The sequence below is a fragment of the Callithrix jacchus genome, chromosome 14 (assembly GCF_049354715.1).
Source record: "Callithrix jacchus isolate 240 chromosome 14, calJac240_pri, whole genome shotgun sequence".
Classification (NCBI taxonomy): Eukaryota; Metazoa; Chordata; class Mammalia; order Primates; family Cebidae; genus Callithrix; species Callithrix jacchus.
Window position 1 is genome coordinate 28128958 of NC_133515.1, and position 15975 is coordinate 28144932.

General features: G+C 47.3%; 1 protein-coding gene across 3 annotated transcripts in view; it reads left to right on the forward strand.

Moving 5' to 3' along the window:
* The first annotated feature begins 9718 nt into the window (after window positions 1-9718).
* TRABD2A (TraB domain containing 2A) overlaps window positions 9719-15975 on the forward strand; it is a 65461-nt gene continuing 59204 nt past the window's right edge. For all 3 annotated transcript variants that reach the window (XM_008980420.4, XM_008980421.4, XM_078349002.1), the window contains exon 1: window positions 9719-9934. In XM_008980420.4, coding sequence (XP_008978668.2) covers window positions 9827-9934 — 108 coding nt within the window. In that variant the 5' untranslated portion in view covers window positions 9719-9826. The remainder of the gene's footprint in view (window positions 9935-15975) is intronic.

The following is a 15975-nucleotide window of genomic DNA, read 5'->3' on the forward strand; positions in this document are numbered from 1 at the left end:
GGCCTGTCCTTGTTATTAAAAAAGAAAAAAAATCAGAAATACAGAGGCATAGAGAGTAGAAACAGACTCTCTTTTCTTCCTTCCCCCACCTACATCTGTCCCACTCCCTCCCCAGATAAGTCATAATTTGCTGTTTGTCTTTAGTTTCCAGAGCCCAAAGATTACTGCATTTGTAACTTTCAAATTATAAGGATTGTTTCATTGTTTTACTGTTTCAGTGACCAGCTCAATGATTCCCAAACTGTGGTCTGTATGTGTTTACACATGTGAATCAATATTTCCTAAGAACAGATTACTTTTGTGGAATTTCTAGGTCAGAGGGCATGGATATTTTAAGGGATGCTGACTGCCTTACAAAAGGCTTTTACTGCTGGGTGCGGTGGCTCACGCCTGTAATCCCACTGCTGGGTGCGGTGGCTCACACCTGTAATCCTAGCACTTTGGGAGGCCAAGGTGGGTGGATCACCTGAGGTCAGGAGTTTGAGACCAGCCTGGCCAACATGGTGAAACCCCATCTCTACTAAAAATACAAAAATTAGCCGTGCATGTTGGTTCACGCCGGTGGTCCCAGCTACTTGGGAGGCTGAGGCAGGAGAATCACTTGAACCTGGAAAGGGGAGGTTGCAGTGACCCAAGATCACGCCACTGCACTCCACCCTGTGCAACAGAGTGAAACTTGGTCTCAAAAAACAAAACGAAACAAAAACTAAACTAAACAAAAAGCTTTTACTTTCCTATTGGATACTGTCATGTTTCTATTTTTGCCAGTTTGAGATATGGAAATGTACCTACTTGTTTTAATTTGCTTTTAAACATTATTTTATTTAAGAAATTGTGGTAAAATAATACATAACATAAAATTTACCATTTTAAAAAAATTTTTATTTATTTATATTTTTAAATAAAGATGGGGTTTCACCATGATGGCCGGGCTGGTCTTGAACTCCTGACCTCAGGTGATCCACACACCTCAGCCTCCCAAAGTGCTAGGATTACAGGCGTGAGCCACTGTACCTGGCAACATTTGCCATTTTAATCATTTTTAAGTATTCAGTTCAGTAGTATTAAGTAGATTCATATTGTTGGGCAATCATCATTATTCATCTCCAGCATTCATTTGCTTTTATTTTATTAGCTGGACAGTACTTTTTCATTTCTTCATGCACTATTATATTTCTTCTTCTTTCCTTTTGGCCTGAGCACTGTGAAAAGGATTTGGGCCCCAGAAGCAGACAGAACTGGAGTCCCATCTTGTCTCTGCCACTTACAAGCTATGTGACCTTAGGCAAGTCACGTAACATCTCTGAACTTTATCTTCTTCATCTGCAAAATGGGAATCAGAATATTTAGAATATTTGTCTCCCAGGGATGTTGTAAAGAATATAACTAACGTAATATATAAAGAGCCAAGCAGAATATATAAAAATTGACAAAAGATAATACACATAGTATAGAAAGCTCCTAATTAAAAAAAAAGAGAGAGAGAAAGAAAAAGGATTATCAGGCTATTTGGGAAATCGGCAAAGATCATAAAAAGACCAAAAAAAAAAAAAAAAAAAAAAAAAGGAAGGGAGAGGAATAAGAAGAGGAAGAAAAGGGGGAAAGACGAAAATGAGAAGGGGAAAGAATCCTAGCACTTTGGGAGGCCGAGGTGGGATTGGGACACTTTACTAAAGGCAAGTAAATCTAGAGGTTAGTGGGAGTTCAAGATACTGCAGGGGGAGGCTGGGGTGAAAGAGTTTGGGGTTCTAGAAGAAGCTGATGTTTCTGAGCTTAGAGGAAGTGAGAGACAGACTCCCTTTTCCCCTGCTTCTCTCTTTCCCTGAAGGACCATTAAAATGCTGATGAAACTGGGGGTCTTATGAGTATTCACCCTCCATCACCAACTGCACTGCAGCTGCAGAGTTGAGGCCAGCGGGTGTGATCTAGAGGCCCTTGCTGGGTGCTAATTCTGGAAAGTTTCTTGTTTTCCCACTTCCCTACATCCAATTCACCACCAAGTGCAGTGGATTTTACTTTTCGTTATAGTACTTCTCTTTGACCCCCACCGGTGCCTGGTGCAGGTCCCTATCTTGTCCCTTCACTGCTTCACCACTTCTGCTTTCAGTTCTTCTGTTTCCCCTCCATGCTGCCGTCTGAGTGATCTTTCTTTTTTTTTTTTTTTTTTTTTTTTTGAGACGGAGTTTCGCTCTTGTTACTCAGGCTGGAGTGCAATGGCGCAATCTCGGCTCACCGCAACCTCCGCCCCCTGGGTTCAGGCAACTCTCCTGCCTCAGCCTCCTGCTGAGTGATCTTTCTAAAGTGTATGTATGATTATGCAATTCCTCTGTTTAAAACACTTTGATGGCTCTGCAATGCCTTCAAGATATGGGCCAAACTCCTCATCTCAGCTCTGGGACCCTTTACCTCCAGCTCCTGCTATCTCTCTGGCTTACCCTTACCTGCCTTGGTCTATGTGCAACAGGACTGAATTCCGTGAACACAGTGAACTCTCTCTCATGCCTCAAGGCCTTTGTCTCTGCTGTTCTTTCTCGCTGGAATGCTGCTTTCTGGTTAACTGTTACTCAGACCTGGGGTTTCTGTTTACATGACAGTACTGTGGAAACTCTTCTTAGAATGATGGTGGGGTCATGGGCTGTCATGGACCCTCATCACGCCACCCACACTACCATCTTGTAATTTTTGTGTGTGTGTGAAATTTCTGTCTGTTTCTTAATCTTGGCTGCATATTAGAAATACCAGGACAGCTTTAAAGATGCTGGTGCTGGGGCCACACTCCCCAGAAATTCTGGCTAATTAACCAGGGTGAGGCCCAGGTTTTGGTAATTTTAAAAGCTATCCAGGTGACTCTAATGTTCAACCAGTGATAATAGCCCTTGATGGGAAGCTCCGTGGAGCCAGGACTAATGCCTATCACTGTCACTTTTTTTTTTTGAGATGGAGTCTCACCCTGTTGTCCAGGCTGTTGTACAGTTCTGTGGCATGATCTTGGCTCACTGCCACCTCTGTCTCCCAGGTTCAAGTGATTCTCCTGCCTCAGTCTCCCGAGTAGCTGGTACTACAGGTGTATGCCACCACACTCAGCCTAATTTTTGTATTTTTAGTAGAGGCGGGGTTTCACCATGTTGGCCAGGCTGGTCTTGAACGCCTGACCTCAGGTGATCTGTCCACCTCGGCCTCCCAAAGTGCTAGGATTACAGGTATGAGCCACCAAGCCCGGCCACAGTCATCTTTGTAAACCCTCACTTGGCACCTAACTGTTCAGGTATTTAATAAGGGTGTTGCATAAATGAATGAAGCAGTTTCTGGAAAAGATGCAAGATCACCTAAGGATAAAAAATAGTGCTACCAAATATGCACTGGGTAGCAAGTTAGAGCTTTAAAAGGTTCTATAGAACAATCACTCCCCTGTCTTGTAAGAACTAACCGATCATTCAGGTCACTTTTAGAAAAAGTCGGGGGTAGGGAGTTGGGGAGAGATAACATGGGGAGAAATGCCAGATATAGGTGATGGGGATGGAGGCAGCAAACCACATAGCCGTGTATATACCTATGCAACAATCCTGCACGTTCTTCACATGTACCCCAGAATCTAAAGTGCAATTAAATATATATTTAAAAAAAAGGAAAAAAAAAAAAGAAAAAAAGTTTGTAGTTCTGTTTACTTATTTACTCATAGTAAAAACTATATGTTTAGCTCATTGTCACTCATGTGTGGCTGGGCTCCCTTTGGAAGGCCTTCTCTCTTCTCGGTTCCCACAGTGAAGCCATATGCCAACTGTCAGAAGCCTAAAACCCACTTCTAAAGGAATGGTGTGTAATTTCAATATCACCGGAAATTTCTTGAAAGTTTTCAACAGTAAGCCGTCACAAAAACCCCCTGGTCCACATCTCTGCTGTCTTTCCTCTCAATAGTCGTCTCCAGTCATCTTGCCGCTAGCTCCTTCACCCTTTTGCCCCTCACTGGTGAAAAACCCTTTTTCTTCCAATGTCCAGCACTTCAGCTTCTCCCTTCCGCTGATGTCTCCCAAATAGCGAGGGAAAAACCTGAAGCTAGCTGAACAGTCACCACCCTTGTTTGTCCTGTGCCCTCCTGGGAAGCCTCAGTTCATCTCAACATATTCTGAAGCCCTTTCTGTCAACTCCTTTGTACAGCCGCTAGCATTGCACCAGCCTTCTAGGAGCAAGTGAACATTGACCTAGCATAGCGTCACCATGCCGTGTGCAGGGAGGGGAGGGGCAGGAGAGGAGGAATGGGAGAAGAGATGGGTGCGTGCCAACACCAGGAGACCCTCTCCCTCCACAAGGTCTGACAGAAGACCAGTGGAAGCACAAGAATGTCGAGGGGGCTGGCCAACGTCCTTCCAAGTAGACATACAACTTATCAATGCCCTTCAGCCCTAGACCACCAGGGACACACTTGAAATTGCATTAGTTGGATTTATTGCTCTTTGCGATGAGGGAGAATTCTCTTGATGTGTCTTTTGCGTGTCCAGATTTCTTCATATCTTGGGGAACTGCAGGGCCTATCAGTAAGAAGGTTTTAGGAGGGCTTGTTATAGGATTTGGACTTGTCAGGTGATTTGGGGATGGTTCAAGGAAGTGGGGTTTTGCTCTGGGTTGGATGCTCTCAGGTATTAATAGTCGTTTTGGGATGCCATAAAAAAATACCCCAGACTGGGTGGCGTAAACAACAGAAATTTCCTTCCTTCTTCCCTTCCTTCCTTCCTCGCTCCCTCCCTTCCTCCCTTCCTTTGTTCCTCTCTTTCTTTCTTTTCTTTTTTTTTTTTTTGAGACAGAGTCTTGCATTCTTACCCAGGCTGGAGTGCAGTGGTGAAATCTCAGCTCACTGCAACCTCCACCTCCCAGGTTCAATCAATTCTCCTGCCTCAGCCTCCCGAATAGCTGGGATTACAGGTGCGTGCCACCACAGCCAGACTAATTTTTGTATTTTTAGTAGAGATGGGGTTTCACCATGTTGGCCAGGTTAATCTTGAACTCCTGACCTCAGGTGATCCACCCACCTTGGCCTCCCAAAGTGCTGGGATTACAGGCGTGAGCCACTGCGCCCAGTCCAGAAATTAATTTCCTTACAGTTCTGGATGCTACAAGTCCGAGATCAAAGTGTTAGCAGGTCTCTTTTCTCTAGAGGCCTCACTCCTTGGTTTGCAGATGACTGCCTTCTTGCTGTGTCCTCACACAGTTGCCCCTCCCTCCGTGTGTGCGTGTCCCTGCTGTCTTTTTTTGTGTGTCCAATGTTTTCTCTTTTATTTTTTTTTTGAGACAGGGCCTCACTCTGCCATCCAGGCTGGAGTGCAGTGGAGATCATGGTTCACTGCAGTCTTGACCTCCCAGGCACAAGGGATCCTCTAGCCTCACCCTCCTGAGTAGATGGGACCTTATTCGCGCACCCCCATGCCAGGTAATTTATTTTTATTTTTATTTTTTTTGTGGTAGAGACAGAGTCTCCCTTTGTTGCCCAAGCTGATCTCAAACTCCTGGGCTCAAGCCATCCTTCCGCCTTGGCCTCCCAGAGTGCTATGATTACAGGTGTGAGCCACCAGGCCTGGCTTAAATTTCATCTTCTTATACAGACAGCAGTCAGATTGGATTAGGGCTCATCCTTATGGCCTCATTTTTAACATAATCATCTCTTTAAAGACTTTATCTCCAAGTACAGCTACATTCTGAAGCACTGGGGATTAGGGCATTAACATATGAATTTTGGGGGATCATAATTCATCCCCAAACAGAATCTTAATATATCTAACCTATGAGGTGGGAGAAATGAACTGAGGTGAAAGCTGACCTTGGTATGGGAGCAGGAGTCACTCTTAGCCAGAAGAGGTGGATGTCTAATCCTTTCTTATGACATGAAAAATGTTCGTGTTTTGTCTGTGTTGGGTTGTGATTCTGGAGGGGTCTTGCTTTCATCTTCATTCATCCCAGAGTGGCCTTGTCTGCTGTTGATGCTGTGAAATTGCTTATGTTCAGCAAGGGAACACCGTGGCTTAGCTGTGGGTGCCAGGCTAGCTTGCAGCAGCACCAAGCAAGGCCCGACTGATAGAACCTGACCAGCCCCAGCTGTCCAGGGATGTTTTCTCTTTTTTACAATCTGGTATAAGCAGTGTACTTGCAAAACAAATGCAGCTTTGGGATACTCGCCACTCTTTCCTACTTAGAAAGTCTTGTGCCTACACTGGATGGCCGAGGGAGTGTCGCAACATTCAGCCCCTTTCCAAGAATGATGGAGCCTGCACGCCTGGCAGTGGAGGGAGTAGGTGTTTCCGCACTTCATCAGCTTCATAGGTCTTCAGCTGCTTGCCTTGAGGATGGACACACCCTGCTGGCTGAGCTCTGCTCTGGAACTCCTGGGAATGTGCTTAGCATTCCGCTTCCCCTGGTGTATTAGTTACCTATTGCTGCGGCAACAAATTACCACAAACCCAGTGGCTTAAAACAGCACACATTTAGTTTCCCAGTTGCTTTGGATCAGGAGTGTAGACATAGCTTAACTGAGTCCTCTGCTTAGGGTCTCACAAGGCTGCAATCAGGGGATTGTTGGCCAGGACTGGATTCCCATCAGAGGCTCAACTGGAGCGGGATCTGCTCCTGGGCTCACTTAGTTTGTTGGCAGAATTTGTGTCTTCATGACTGTAGGACTCATGGCAACTTGTGTATCCAAAGACAGCAATGGAGAGAGAGACTTTAGCAAGACCAGCACTACATGCTTGTGTCGCCATGTATAAGTAATCATAGCACAGCCCATGACCTTTTCCACATTTCATTGTTAGAAGCAAGTCTCAGGTTCTGGTTACAATCAAGGACAAGGTATGAAACATAGATGTGAATATCAGGAGGCAGAATCAAGGGGACTTGCCACTACACCTCTTTTGTCCCAATCACCTTGGGAAATCTGTGGATGGCCGCAGGTCAGCCAAGCCAGATAGAAAAAGGCAAGGTCAAGGCACAGAGGTGTGACAAAAGCCATAGGAAATCCTCTGTGGCCGGGCGCGGTGGCTCACGCCTATAATCCCAGCACTTTGGGAGGCCGAGGTGGGTGGATCACGAGGTCAAGAGATTGAGACCATCCTGGTCAAAAAGGTGAAACCTCGTCTCTACTAAAAACACAAAAATTAGCTGGGCATGGTGGTGCGCGCCTGTAGTCCCAGCTACTCGGGAGGCTGAGGCAGGAGAATTGCTTGAACCCAGAAGGCGGAGGTTGCGTTGAGCTGAGATCGTGCCATTGCACTCCAGTCTGGGTAACAACAGCGAAACTTCATCTAAAAAAAAAAATCCTCTGCACACTCTGAAAACTTTATTTTTGAGGGTAAATCTGATTTTGGGGAAAGAGCAAAAAGGTAGCCACAGTATAATTTTCTCAGGTACTGCTATAAAGGGGACAGCCTCATAGGTTTGTGTGAATTCAGAAAGTCATTAGTAGGGGCACAAAATAAGCACTTATGAATAGGTGGACCTAAGGGGATGCTGTAGTTTGAAGGTGCCCTCCAAAAGCATGTGTTAGAAAGTTAATCCCTAATGCTACAGTGTTGGGAGCTGGGGCATCATGGGAGGCTTCACCCTCATGACCTCATGCATGGCGTGAGGCTGACCAAGCTCTCAATCTCAATTTCTCTCTTTCTCGCTCTCTTGTTCTCTCACCTTCCACAATGAGATGATGCAGTGAGGCCCTTGCCAGATGCAAGGAACCTTGATCTTGGGTTTCCCAGCCTCCAGAACTATAAGGAAATAAATTTCTGTTCTTCATCAATGACCCAGTCTGTAGTATTATTCTGAGCAGCACAAAATGGACTAATACGGGAGCGTTGCCAAGGATATCAACCATACATGAAGGGGAAAGAGAAAGGACCAGGGGATGGAGAGAACATCCTTTCGAGATTTTTTTCTTCTTCTTGGGACGGAGTCTCTCTCTGTCGCCAGACTGGAATGCAGTGGCACGATCTCGGCTCACTGCAGCCTCCGCCTCCTGGGTTCCAGTGATACTCCCGCCTCAGCCTCCCGAGTAGCTGGGAATACAGGCACGCGCCACCCTTGTATTTTTAGTAGAGACGAGGTTTCACCATGTTGGTCAGGATGGTGTCGATCTCTTGACTGGGGATCAACCCGTCTAGGCCTGGGATTACAGGCGTGAGCCACCATGCCCTACCGCGTCTCTTTTAGGGCTGGGCGCGGTGGCTCACGCCTGTAATCCCAGCACTTTGGGAGGCCGAGGTCAACAGATAGAGACCATCCTGGTCAACATGGTGAAACCCCGTCTCTACTAAAAATACAAAAAAAAAAAAAAAAAAAAAAAAAAAAAAAAAAAAAAAATAGCTGGGCATGGTGGCGCTTGGCTGTAATCCCAGCTACTCAGGAGGCTGAGGCAGGAGAATTGCCTGAAGCCAGGAGGCGGAGGTTGCGGTGAGCCGAGATCGCGCCATTGCACTCCAGCCTGGGTGACAAGAGCGAAACTCCGTCTCAAAATAATAATAATAATAAAGTTCTTGATACTTTTTGCTCCCCCGCCCCCCCCAACCGAAGGAGAACGTTTTTGCCAGCAGGTGGCAGCGCTGGAGCCTGAAAACGCCAAAGAGTAGCGTCCTGGGTTGGCCTGGAGACTAACGATTGCCGCCGGGCTGACATGGGGAATCATCTGAAGATAGGAGACAGTCAACTCCAGAAAGTAAATCCCCACTCAGACATAGAAAAAAGTTAGCGATTTTACAAAAACATCTGAACTCTAAATGTTGGTGGAGTTAAAGCTCGACAGACTTGACTCTTCCAAGCCAGGGGTTCTTTACCAGAAAGCTGGATATGGGTTTCAGAAAACCTCTCCCCGCATTCTATGCAAATATGCCCCCCTACCGTTTTTTTCTTTTTTCCTGGGAGATCGTCCAGTTTCTATCAGATTCTCAAAATGGACAGCGACTTAAAGCAATTAAAAACCACTGCGGCAAATGCTCCTGCAAACATCACTCCGAAGTTAATCGCGCAGAAGTCTGGACTTTAAAAGGTGGTGGTAAAGTCCGCTCAGGCATGGGTAGGAGGTGCGGGAGGCGGGGCACAGATACTTGCTTTCATAATTTTCTTCCTGAAGGACTAATGCTGTGAAAAATCCTCAGTGGGATTTTGGAGCCGAAAGGGAGCGACTGCAGTTTGCAGGCCTGCTATGTGCGCCAACCAAGGTATTTCTCATAAATGTCCTCTTTTAATCCTTGCGGCAATCCTCTGAGTTCGGTGTTAACATCCCTAATATTCTTCCCAAAAATGTCTTAAGAGGGCTCTCAGTGGAGTGCTGGCTTTTGTGGTCCTGGATTTTCAGTGGATGCACATACTGACCATTCCTCTCTCTTACGTTCAACGCTTCCATGCGATTTCTTTTGTTTTAAATGAACTTTCCTTTATAAATAGCCTTTCATTTATTTTGTCTCTTTCAGTCAAGAGGCACCCTCCTCTCAAAATTGGGAGCAAAAGCACAGACGCAAACGCGGAACCAATGCGATTTTAGGTTGAATTTAGGACAGCAGTGGAACTTCACTTTTCCCTTCTTGCGGTTACAAGAGATGGGCGGCGGCCCCGGCAGGGTTTGGGCGGTAGAAACGCGGTTCTGGACTACCGCGGCCGCCTAGGCGCGGGGCTGACTGGCGGGTGTGGGGTAAGGTGGGGGGAGGGAGATCGGGGCTCTGCCCCACGTGGCCGCCGCTGCCTGGCTCACCCCAGCCCCGCCCGGAGGCGGCCCGGCGGCCCCTGCTAGCCCGGGGCGGGCTGCCACTGCTCCCCTACTCCTTCCCTCCGCGTTCCGGGCCTCGGAGCCGCCGTGAGGAGCATGAGTCCCTGGAGCTGGTTCCTGCTGCAGACCCTCTGCCTCCTGTCCACGGGCGCAGCTCCGCGGCGCGGGGCGCCCGGCGCTGCCAACTGCGATCTCAAGCCCCAAGTAAGGCGCGCGTCGGGTGCTGGAGAGCCGGCCTCTCTGCACCTCCTTGGGATGGTTTCCTTCTGAACACCGCGAAGCACCGGTCTCGGACCCCGAGCCTATTTCCGCAGCTGGGTTTCCACCTCGCACCGCGGCGCCCCTTTCTCGCGCACCTTTCCGCGCCCTCGGGTTCCCCTTTCCGGCGGGGGCGCAGCTCGCTGGCTCCAGGAGACTCAGGCCTTTGCCCTCCGCCAGCCCAAGGGCGTCAGGGAGGGCCCCTGGGGTCCCACCAGCCATTTTCGCTAGCTTTCGGGGGACGGATCCGCGAAGAGTGTAGCGGAGCAGGAACTTGGGCACATTTATTTGAAGTTTCTTCTTCCCTCTCTTCCTTAAGCGTTTATTTTATCTACTCTTATCAAAATATCAGCGCCCTGCAGCTGCTTGATTTAACCTTTATATGTTCAGTGCCTGAGTTAGAAGGGATTTTTTGGAGTTAAAGTCGTTTCCCTTGTTTTACTGTTGTGGGAAACTGATACTCAGCAGGGGACCTGTGTGCTCCAGGTCACAGAGCGCATTGGTGGAGTTACCGCTGTCTGAGCCTTGCGTGTCCAGCGGGGCTCTTTAGATGTTCGCACCACCGTTTTGCGGGTGAGGAAAACCCAGGCAAGGGAGGCCCAGTGACCTGCCCAAGTCCACACAGCTCTATAGCGGACAAGTCTTGCATCTCCAAGGCTGGACCTCTTTCGAGATGAGTATTTCCTTCTCTGATCGGTTTTCCTACGCTAGGAATTGTCTGGGGTTCTCAAATCCCTCTCTTCTGAATGCGGCATAGGCTGAATTTCCCGCATGTGTGTCCGTGGGTTTGATCTCTGCGCGTCCCTGGCTCTGAGGAGGGTCATGCCAGGCTTACTCTTCTGGTGCTCCCGCGACGCGGGGGGCTGGAATTTAGAGCTCAGCCCACCCTTGATGACACCTGAGTTCCCCGGTCTGCCTCCACTCCTGGCCATTCACAATTTTATTCCTCATTTCAACTACAGCAAGGCAGAGGACCGCCAAATAGAGCCGATCCTGGAGCTCAGGGCTGTCTGGGAGGATGCGCGGTATTCTCCTCTCCAAGGCGCCGCGGGGCTGCGGACGGCCCTCTACCAAGGCAGCAGGTGCGGCAGCTGGAGACGGGAGTCTGCACCAGGCATGGTTTCAAACCCTGTTGCGGTGTCGCCGCTTCTTGCTTTTTAGACAGGGTAGGAGTCCATCTCCTTACCAGAAAGCACATTGTCTTTCACTTCCGTAAAACCTATTACCAACTGGTAATTATGGCGAGTGAGTCTGGATAAGGTCTCTCTCCTTTCGAATCTGTCTTTATGAGTCCTTTATTCCATCGGTTATCCTACCTTTTGGTCTCAGGACTCTTTTACATTACAAAAAAGTATCAAAGAAACCCAGCTTGGTGGCTCACTCCTGTAATCGCAGCACTTTGGGAGGCCCAGGCGGTGGATCGCTTGAGCCCAGGAGTTGGAGAGCAGCCTGGGCAACGTGAGGAGACCCGCGTCTCTACAAAAAACAAAACAATTACCAGCGTGGGGACTTGTGCCTGCAGTCCCAGCTACTCCAGAGGCTGAGGTGGGAGGAAGCCTTGAGCCTGGGAGGTCGAGGCTACAGTGAGGTGTGATTGGGCCGCTGCACTCCAGCTTGAGTGAAAGAGTGAGACCCTATTTCCAAAAAAAAAAGTGTTGGAAACACTTTTACTTTATGTGAATCAATGGAGATGTTAGTAAAACATAACGTAACACACATTCCATTAACCATCAGAGCAGTGTCCTCATTACACACATGTAGCCTTCAGGAAATTCTACAGTACCTTGTGAGAAAATGAGGGTGAAAGGAAAATATCTTCGTTTTATGAAAATAGTTTTGACCTTACAGATTTTCTGAAAGACTCTTGGGGACAACCCACAAGTCCCTGGACCATCCTTTGACCATTGCTGTTCAATTCTATGGGCAAACTCCCACAGGGGGCACCCTGCGGAATTGGGAAGGCCAGTCAGAAGCAGGGCTGTATGCCTGACCCACATACTGCAAGGGCATCGTAGGAGGATCCCTCAGTGGGTTGGGGTCTTGAGATTGCAGAGTGGGAGCCCTGGGATCCAGCCTCCAATCCAGTGCCACAGCCCCTCTAGGATTCTGCAGGATTGCAGGCTTGAGAGCTGGTTTGGTTTTCATGGTTGGTTAATCATTAAGAGGTCTTTGAGCCCAAATTGGCCCCTAGACACTGCAGCGTTATCCCGAGCACCACGCAGGTTGAGTTTCTTTCTTATCAAACAGAACTCTTAGTGTTCTTTGCTATTCCTGCCTGATGCCTTTTATACTTGCTCTTTCTTCCCCCTGGAAAGTTCTCCCCCCATTTATTCACAGGCTTGCTCCCTTACTTCCATCTGGCTTTGGCTCAAGTGTCTCTCAATGGGCTTCTTCCTGATTACTCCAGCAAAGGTGATGTCAACCTCTGCCACCACTGCCATCTGCCTTCCCTGCTTTATTTTTCTCTGGAGCACTTAATCACCTTCTGACAAAAAGTTTTGTTTATTGCTACCCCTTCCCCTATGTCACCTTCGTAAGGGTAGGGATTTTTTGTTGCTTTTGTTTGCCTCTGCATCCCCAGTATTCAGAAATGTGGCTGGCCATAATAGATGCTCAATAAATATTTGTTGAATGAAAAGGATAACGTAAAGCCAGCTTCATTCTGGCTGGAAAAGTGCAGTTATTGCTAGGATGCTAGGATGGAAGGCGCTGAGGAGGTGCTGGGTGTTGGGAGTTAGCTTGCAGTATGCACTTGTCAGTGTGCCTTGTTCTTTTTCTTTGCATGGACTACACAGGTGTCTGTTAAAATCTCAGTTTAATTCAGAAGATTGTAGATTCTGTGTTTCAGTCACCCATGGCCATGTTTTATCTTTTTTTTTCTTTTTTGAGACAGAGTCCTACTTGGTCACCCAGGGTAGAGTGCAGTGTCGTGATCATAGCTCACTCTAACCTTGAACTCCAGGCCTCAAATGGTCCTCCTGCCTCAGCCTCCCAAAGTCTTTGGATTACAGGCATGAGCCATCATGCCTGGCTGTCTTTTCCTTCTGGGAACAGTTGCAACAAGTTAGAAGGGACATGTTAATAGTGGTTCAGTTTTATTATTATCATTATACTTTAATTTCTGGGGTACATGTGCAGAATGTGCAGGTTTGTTATATAGGTATACATGTACCATGGTGGTTTACTGCACTCATCAACAAGTCATCTACATTAGGTATTTCTCCTAATGCTATCCCTTCCCTAGCCTCCCACCCCGCTACAGGTCCCGGTATGTGATATTCCCCTCCCTGTGTCCATGTCTTTTCATCGTTCAACTCCCACTTATGAGTGAGAACATGTGGTGTTTGGTTTTCTGTTCTTATGTTAGTTTGCTGAGAATAATGGTTTCCAGCTTCATCCATGTCCCTGCAAAGGACATGAACTCATCCTTTTTTATGGCTGCATAGTATTCCATGGTGTATATGTGCCACATTTTCTTTATCCAGTCTGTCATTGATGGACATTTGGGTTGGTTCCAAAGTCTTTGCTATTGTGAACAGTGTCATAATAAACACATGTGTGCATGCGTCTTTATAGCAGAATGATTTATAATCCTTTGGGGAGGTTCAGTTTTTTTTTTCTCCTTTCAGTCATCCTAATGTTGAAATCTATGGATTCTTCTAACTGCCATATACTTTAACAGTGAAATAGGGTAGTAGAGTTTTTTGTTTTTTTGTTTTGTTTTGTGGAGACAAATAGTCCTACCCTGAGGACATCAGTGTGAGAGAGGCAGAGGCAGTTGCACTAGTACAGTAAGTGCAAAGGTCCGGGGGCTCGCCAGTGGGCAAGGTAAGATAAGAGCTTCCTGATGAGAAGCCCTGACGACTCTTCTTTCAGCCTATTGCGCCAAGGGCACGCCTGCTAGGGCAGGATCAGTACTCTGCAGGAATGGTTACTGGTGCATACAGTGGGAATCAGGGTCAGAACAGAACTGTATGCATTGATGAAATTCTATATAAGATTCATTTCTTTAAAAAACTCTTTTTGAGCTCCTATGTAGTAGTATATGGCAAGTATTTCAGTATTTGGGAATATGAAGGTGAATAAGGTATGGTCCTTGGCATAAAAAAGCAGAAAAGCCCCTGAATTGTGTTAACCTGTGAAGAGAAGATGGGAAAGGTGGCACCTGAGGATGTAACAAGGTCCATGTGGTATCAATCTGGGCAATCACCTGGGATCGGGAAGGCAAGCTGGACAGAGCCTTTCTAGATTCAGAGTCAGGTGGCGCTCCTGAGCAACAATATAACTAGCAGGGTATTAAGTGAAAAAAGATTACCCTGAATCACAAGTAAAGTCTATTGCATGTTAAGGCTGCATAAATATGGTGTTTAAAAGCCAAGACTCAGGAGCCAGCCTACCAGTCCACCACCTTAGCACAGGACATATTTTTGCTCCCACCATACCACTAAAACTCTTCTTGTCTAGGTCCCTAGTGACCTCAACGTTGCTCAATCCAGAGGTCAGTTCTGAAATTCCTGATTTATTTGGACTACCATCCACATTTAACCCACTTGCTTACTTTGTGCTCCCTGAAGCACTTTCTTCAAACAGCCTCCTACTCTTCTGATTTTCTTGGCAACCTTGCTGGCCACTTCTTCTCCCTTGCTAGCTGCTCTTCTTTCTCCAGACTTCTTAGGGTGAGAGGGCCCTGGGTCCATTCCTAGACCTTTTCTCCTGCGGGTATTCTCTTGGAGACCTTACGCGGTAATGCTGCCCTCATCTTCATCTCTGGCCCAGGCCTCTCCCCAGCTACCAGATGGACCTTGGCACTAGGTTGTGTGTTTGACATCTCAACTGGACAGGTCCAAAACCAAATTTCTGACCTTCCCCCGTAACCCTCTTTCACTCCTGTCCTTCTCCATATCTGTTAATGGTAACCTCATCCTTTCATCAGCAAGTCCTATTTTCTTCTTCTTCTTCTTTTTTTAAATTTTGAGATAGGGTCTCACTCTGTTGCCCAAGCTGAAGTGCAGTGGTGAGATCATAGGTTACAGCAGCCTTACCGTCCCAGGCTCAAGCCATCCTCTTACCTCAGCCACCTGAGTAGCTCGGGCCAGAGGTGCCTGCCACCATGCCTGGCTAATTTTTAAATGTTTATAGAGACAGAGTCTTGCTTTGTTGTCCAGGCTGGTCTCAAAATTTTGGGCTCAAGCAATCCTCCTTCCTCGGCTTCCCAAAGTGTTGGGATTACAGGCATGAGACACCATGCTGGCCAGCAAATCCTATTTTCTAGAGTACATCCAGAATTTAATCAGTTCCCATCAATCCTGTCACTCCAGGATTATTTTGTCAATTTTGATTATTTTGGTAATGTCCTAAATGACCTACTTGTGTCTGCCTCCATCCTTCTATTCATCCCAGTCTCCAGGGCGATCCTTGCAACACGCTGTCAGCTGATGTCACTCCTCTCTCAAAAACCTGGGCTAGCTCCCATCCTACTCAGTTGAAAGCCTGAGCCCTTCTAGGGGCCTTTCCAGGGCCCCACTGATCCTGCATGGTTTGGCCTTGCTCACCTCTCTGACCTCTGCCTCCTGCTTTCCTCTTCAGCCATCCCTCTCAGTTGTGCTGGCCTCCTTGCTGTTATTCCAATACATGGAGGCCCTCTCTGCCTCAGGGCCTTTGCACTGCTGTTTCTGCCTCCTGGAGGAAATGGTCTTCTCTCAGATATCCCCATGGTGGGCCCCTCGTTTCCTTCATGGCAAGGCTTAGCTGTCTTTCCAGACATTCAGTGACTTTTCTGGTCCTCCTACTTAAAATCACCCCTGCAACCCTGTGCCACAGTACTCACTGTCCCTTTTCTGGGTTACTTGTTCTTGTTTTGGTTTTAGTTGTCAAATGATCCTTTACTGAAATGTTTTCCTTTGTGCTTCTTAACTAGCTGGGCATTCCACTGTGTGATGTTTGATGTCATCTATGATGTCATGAGGCCATCAACATTACAGCTCACA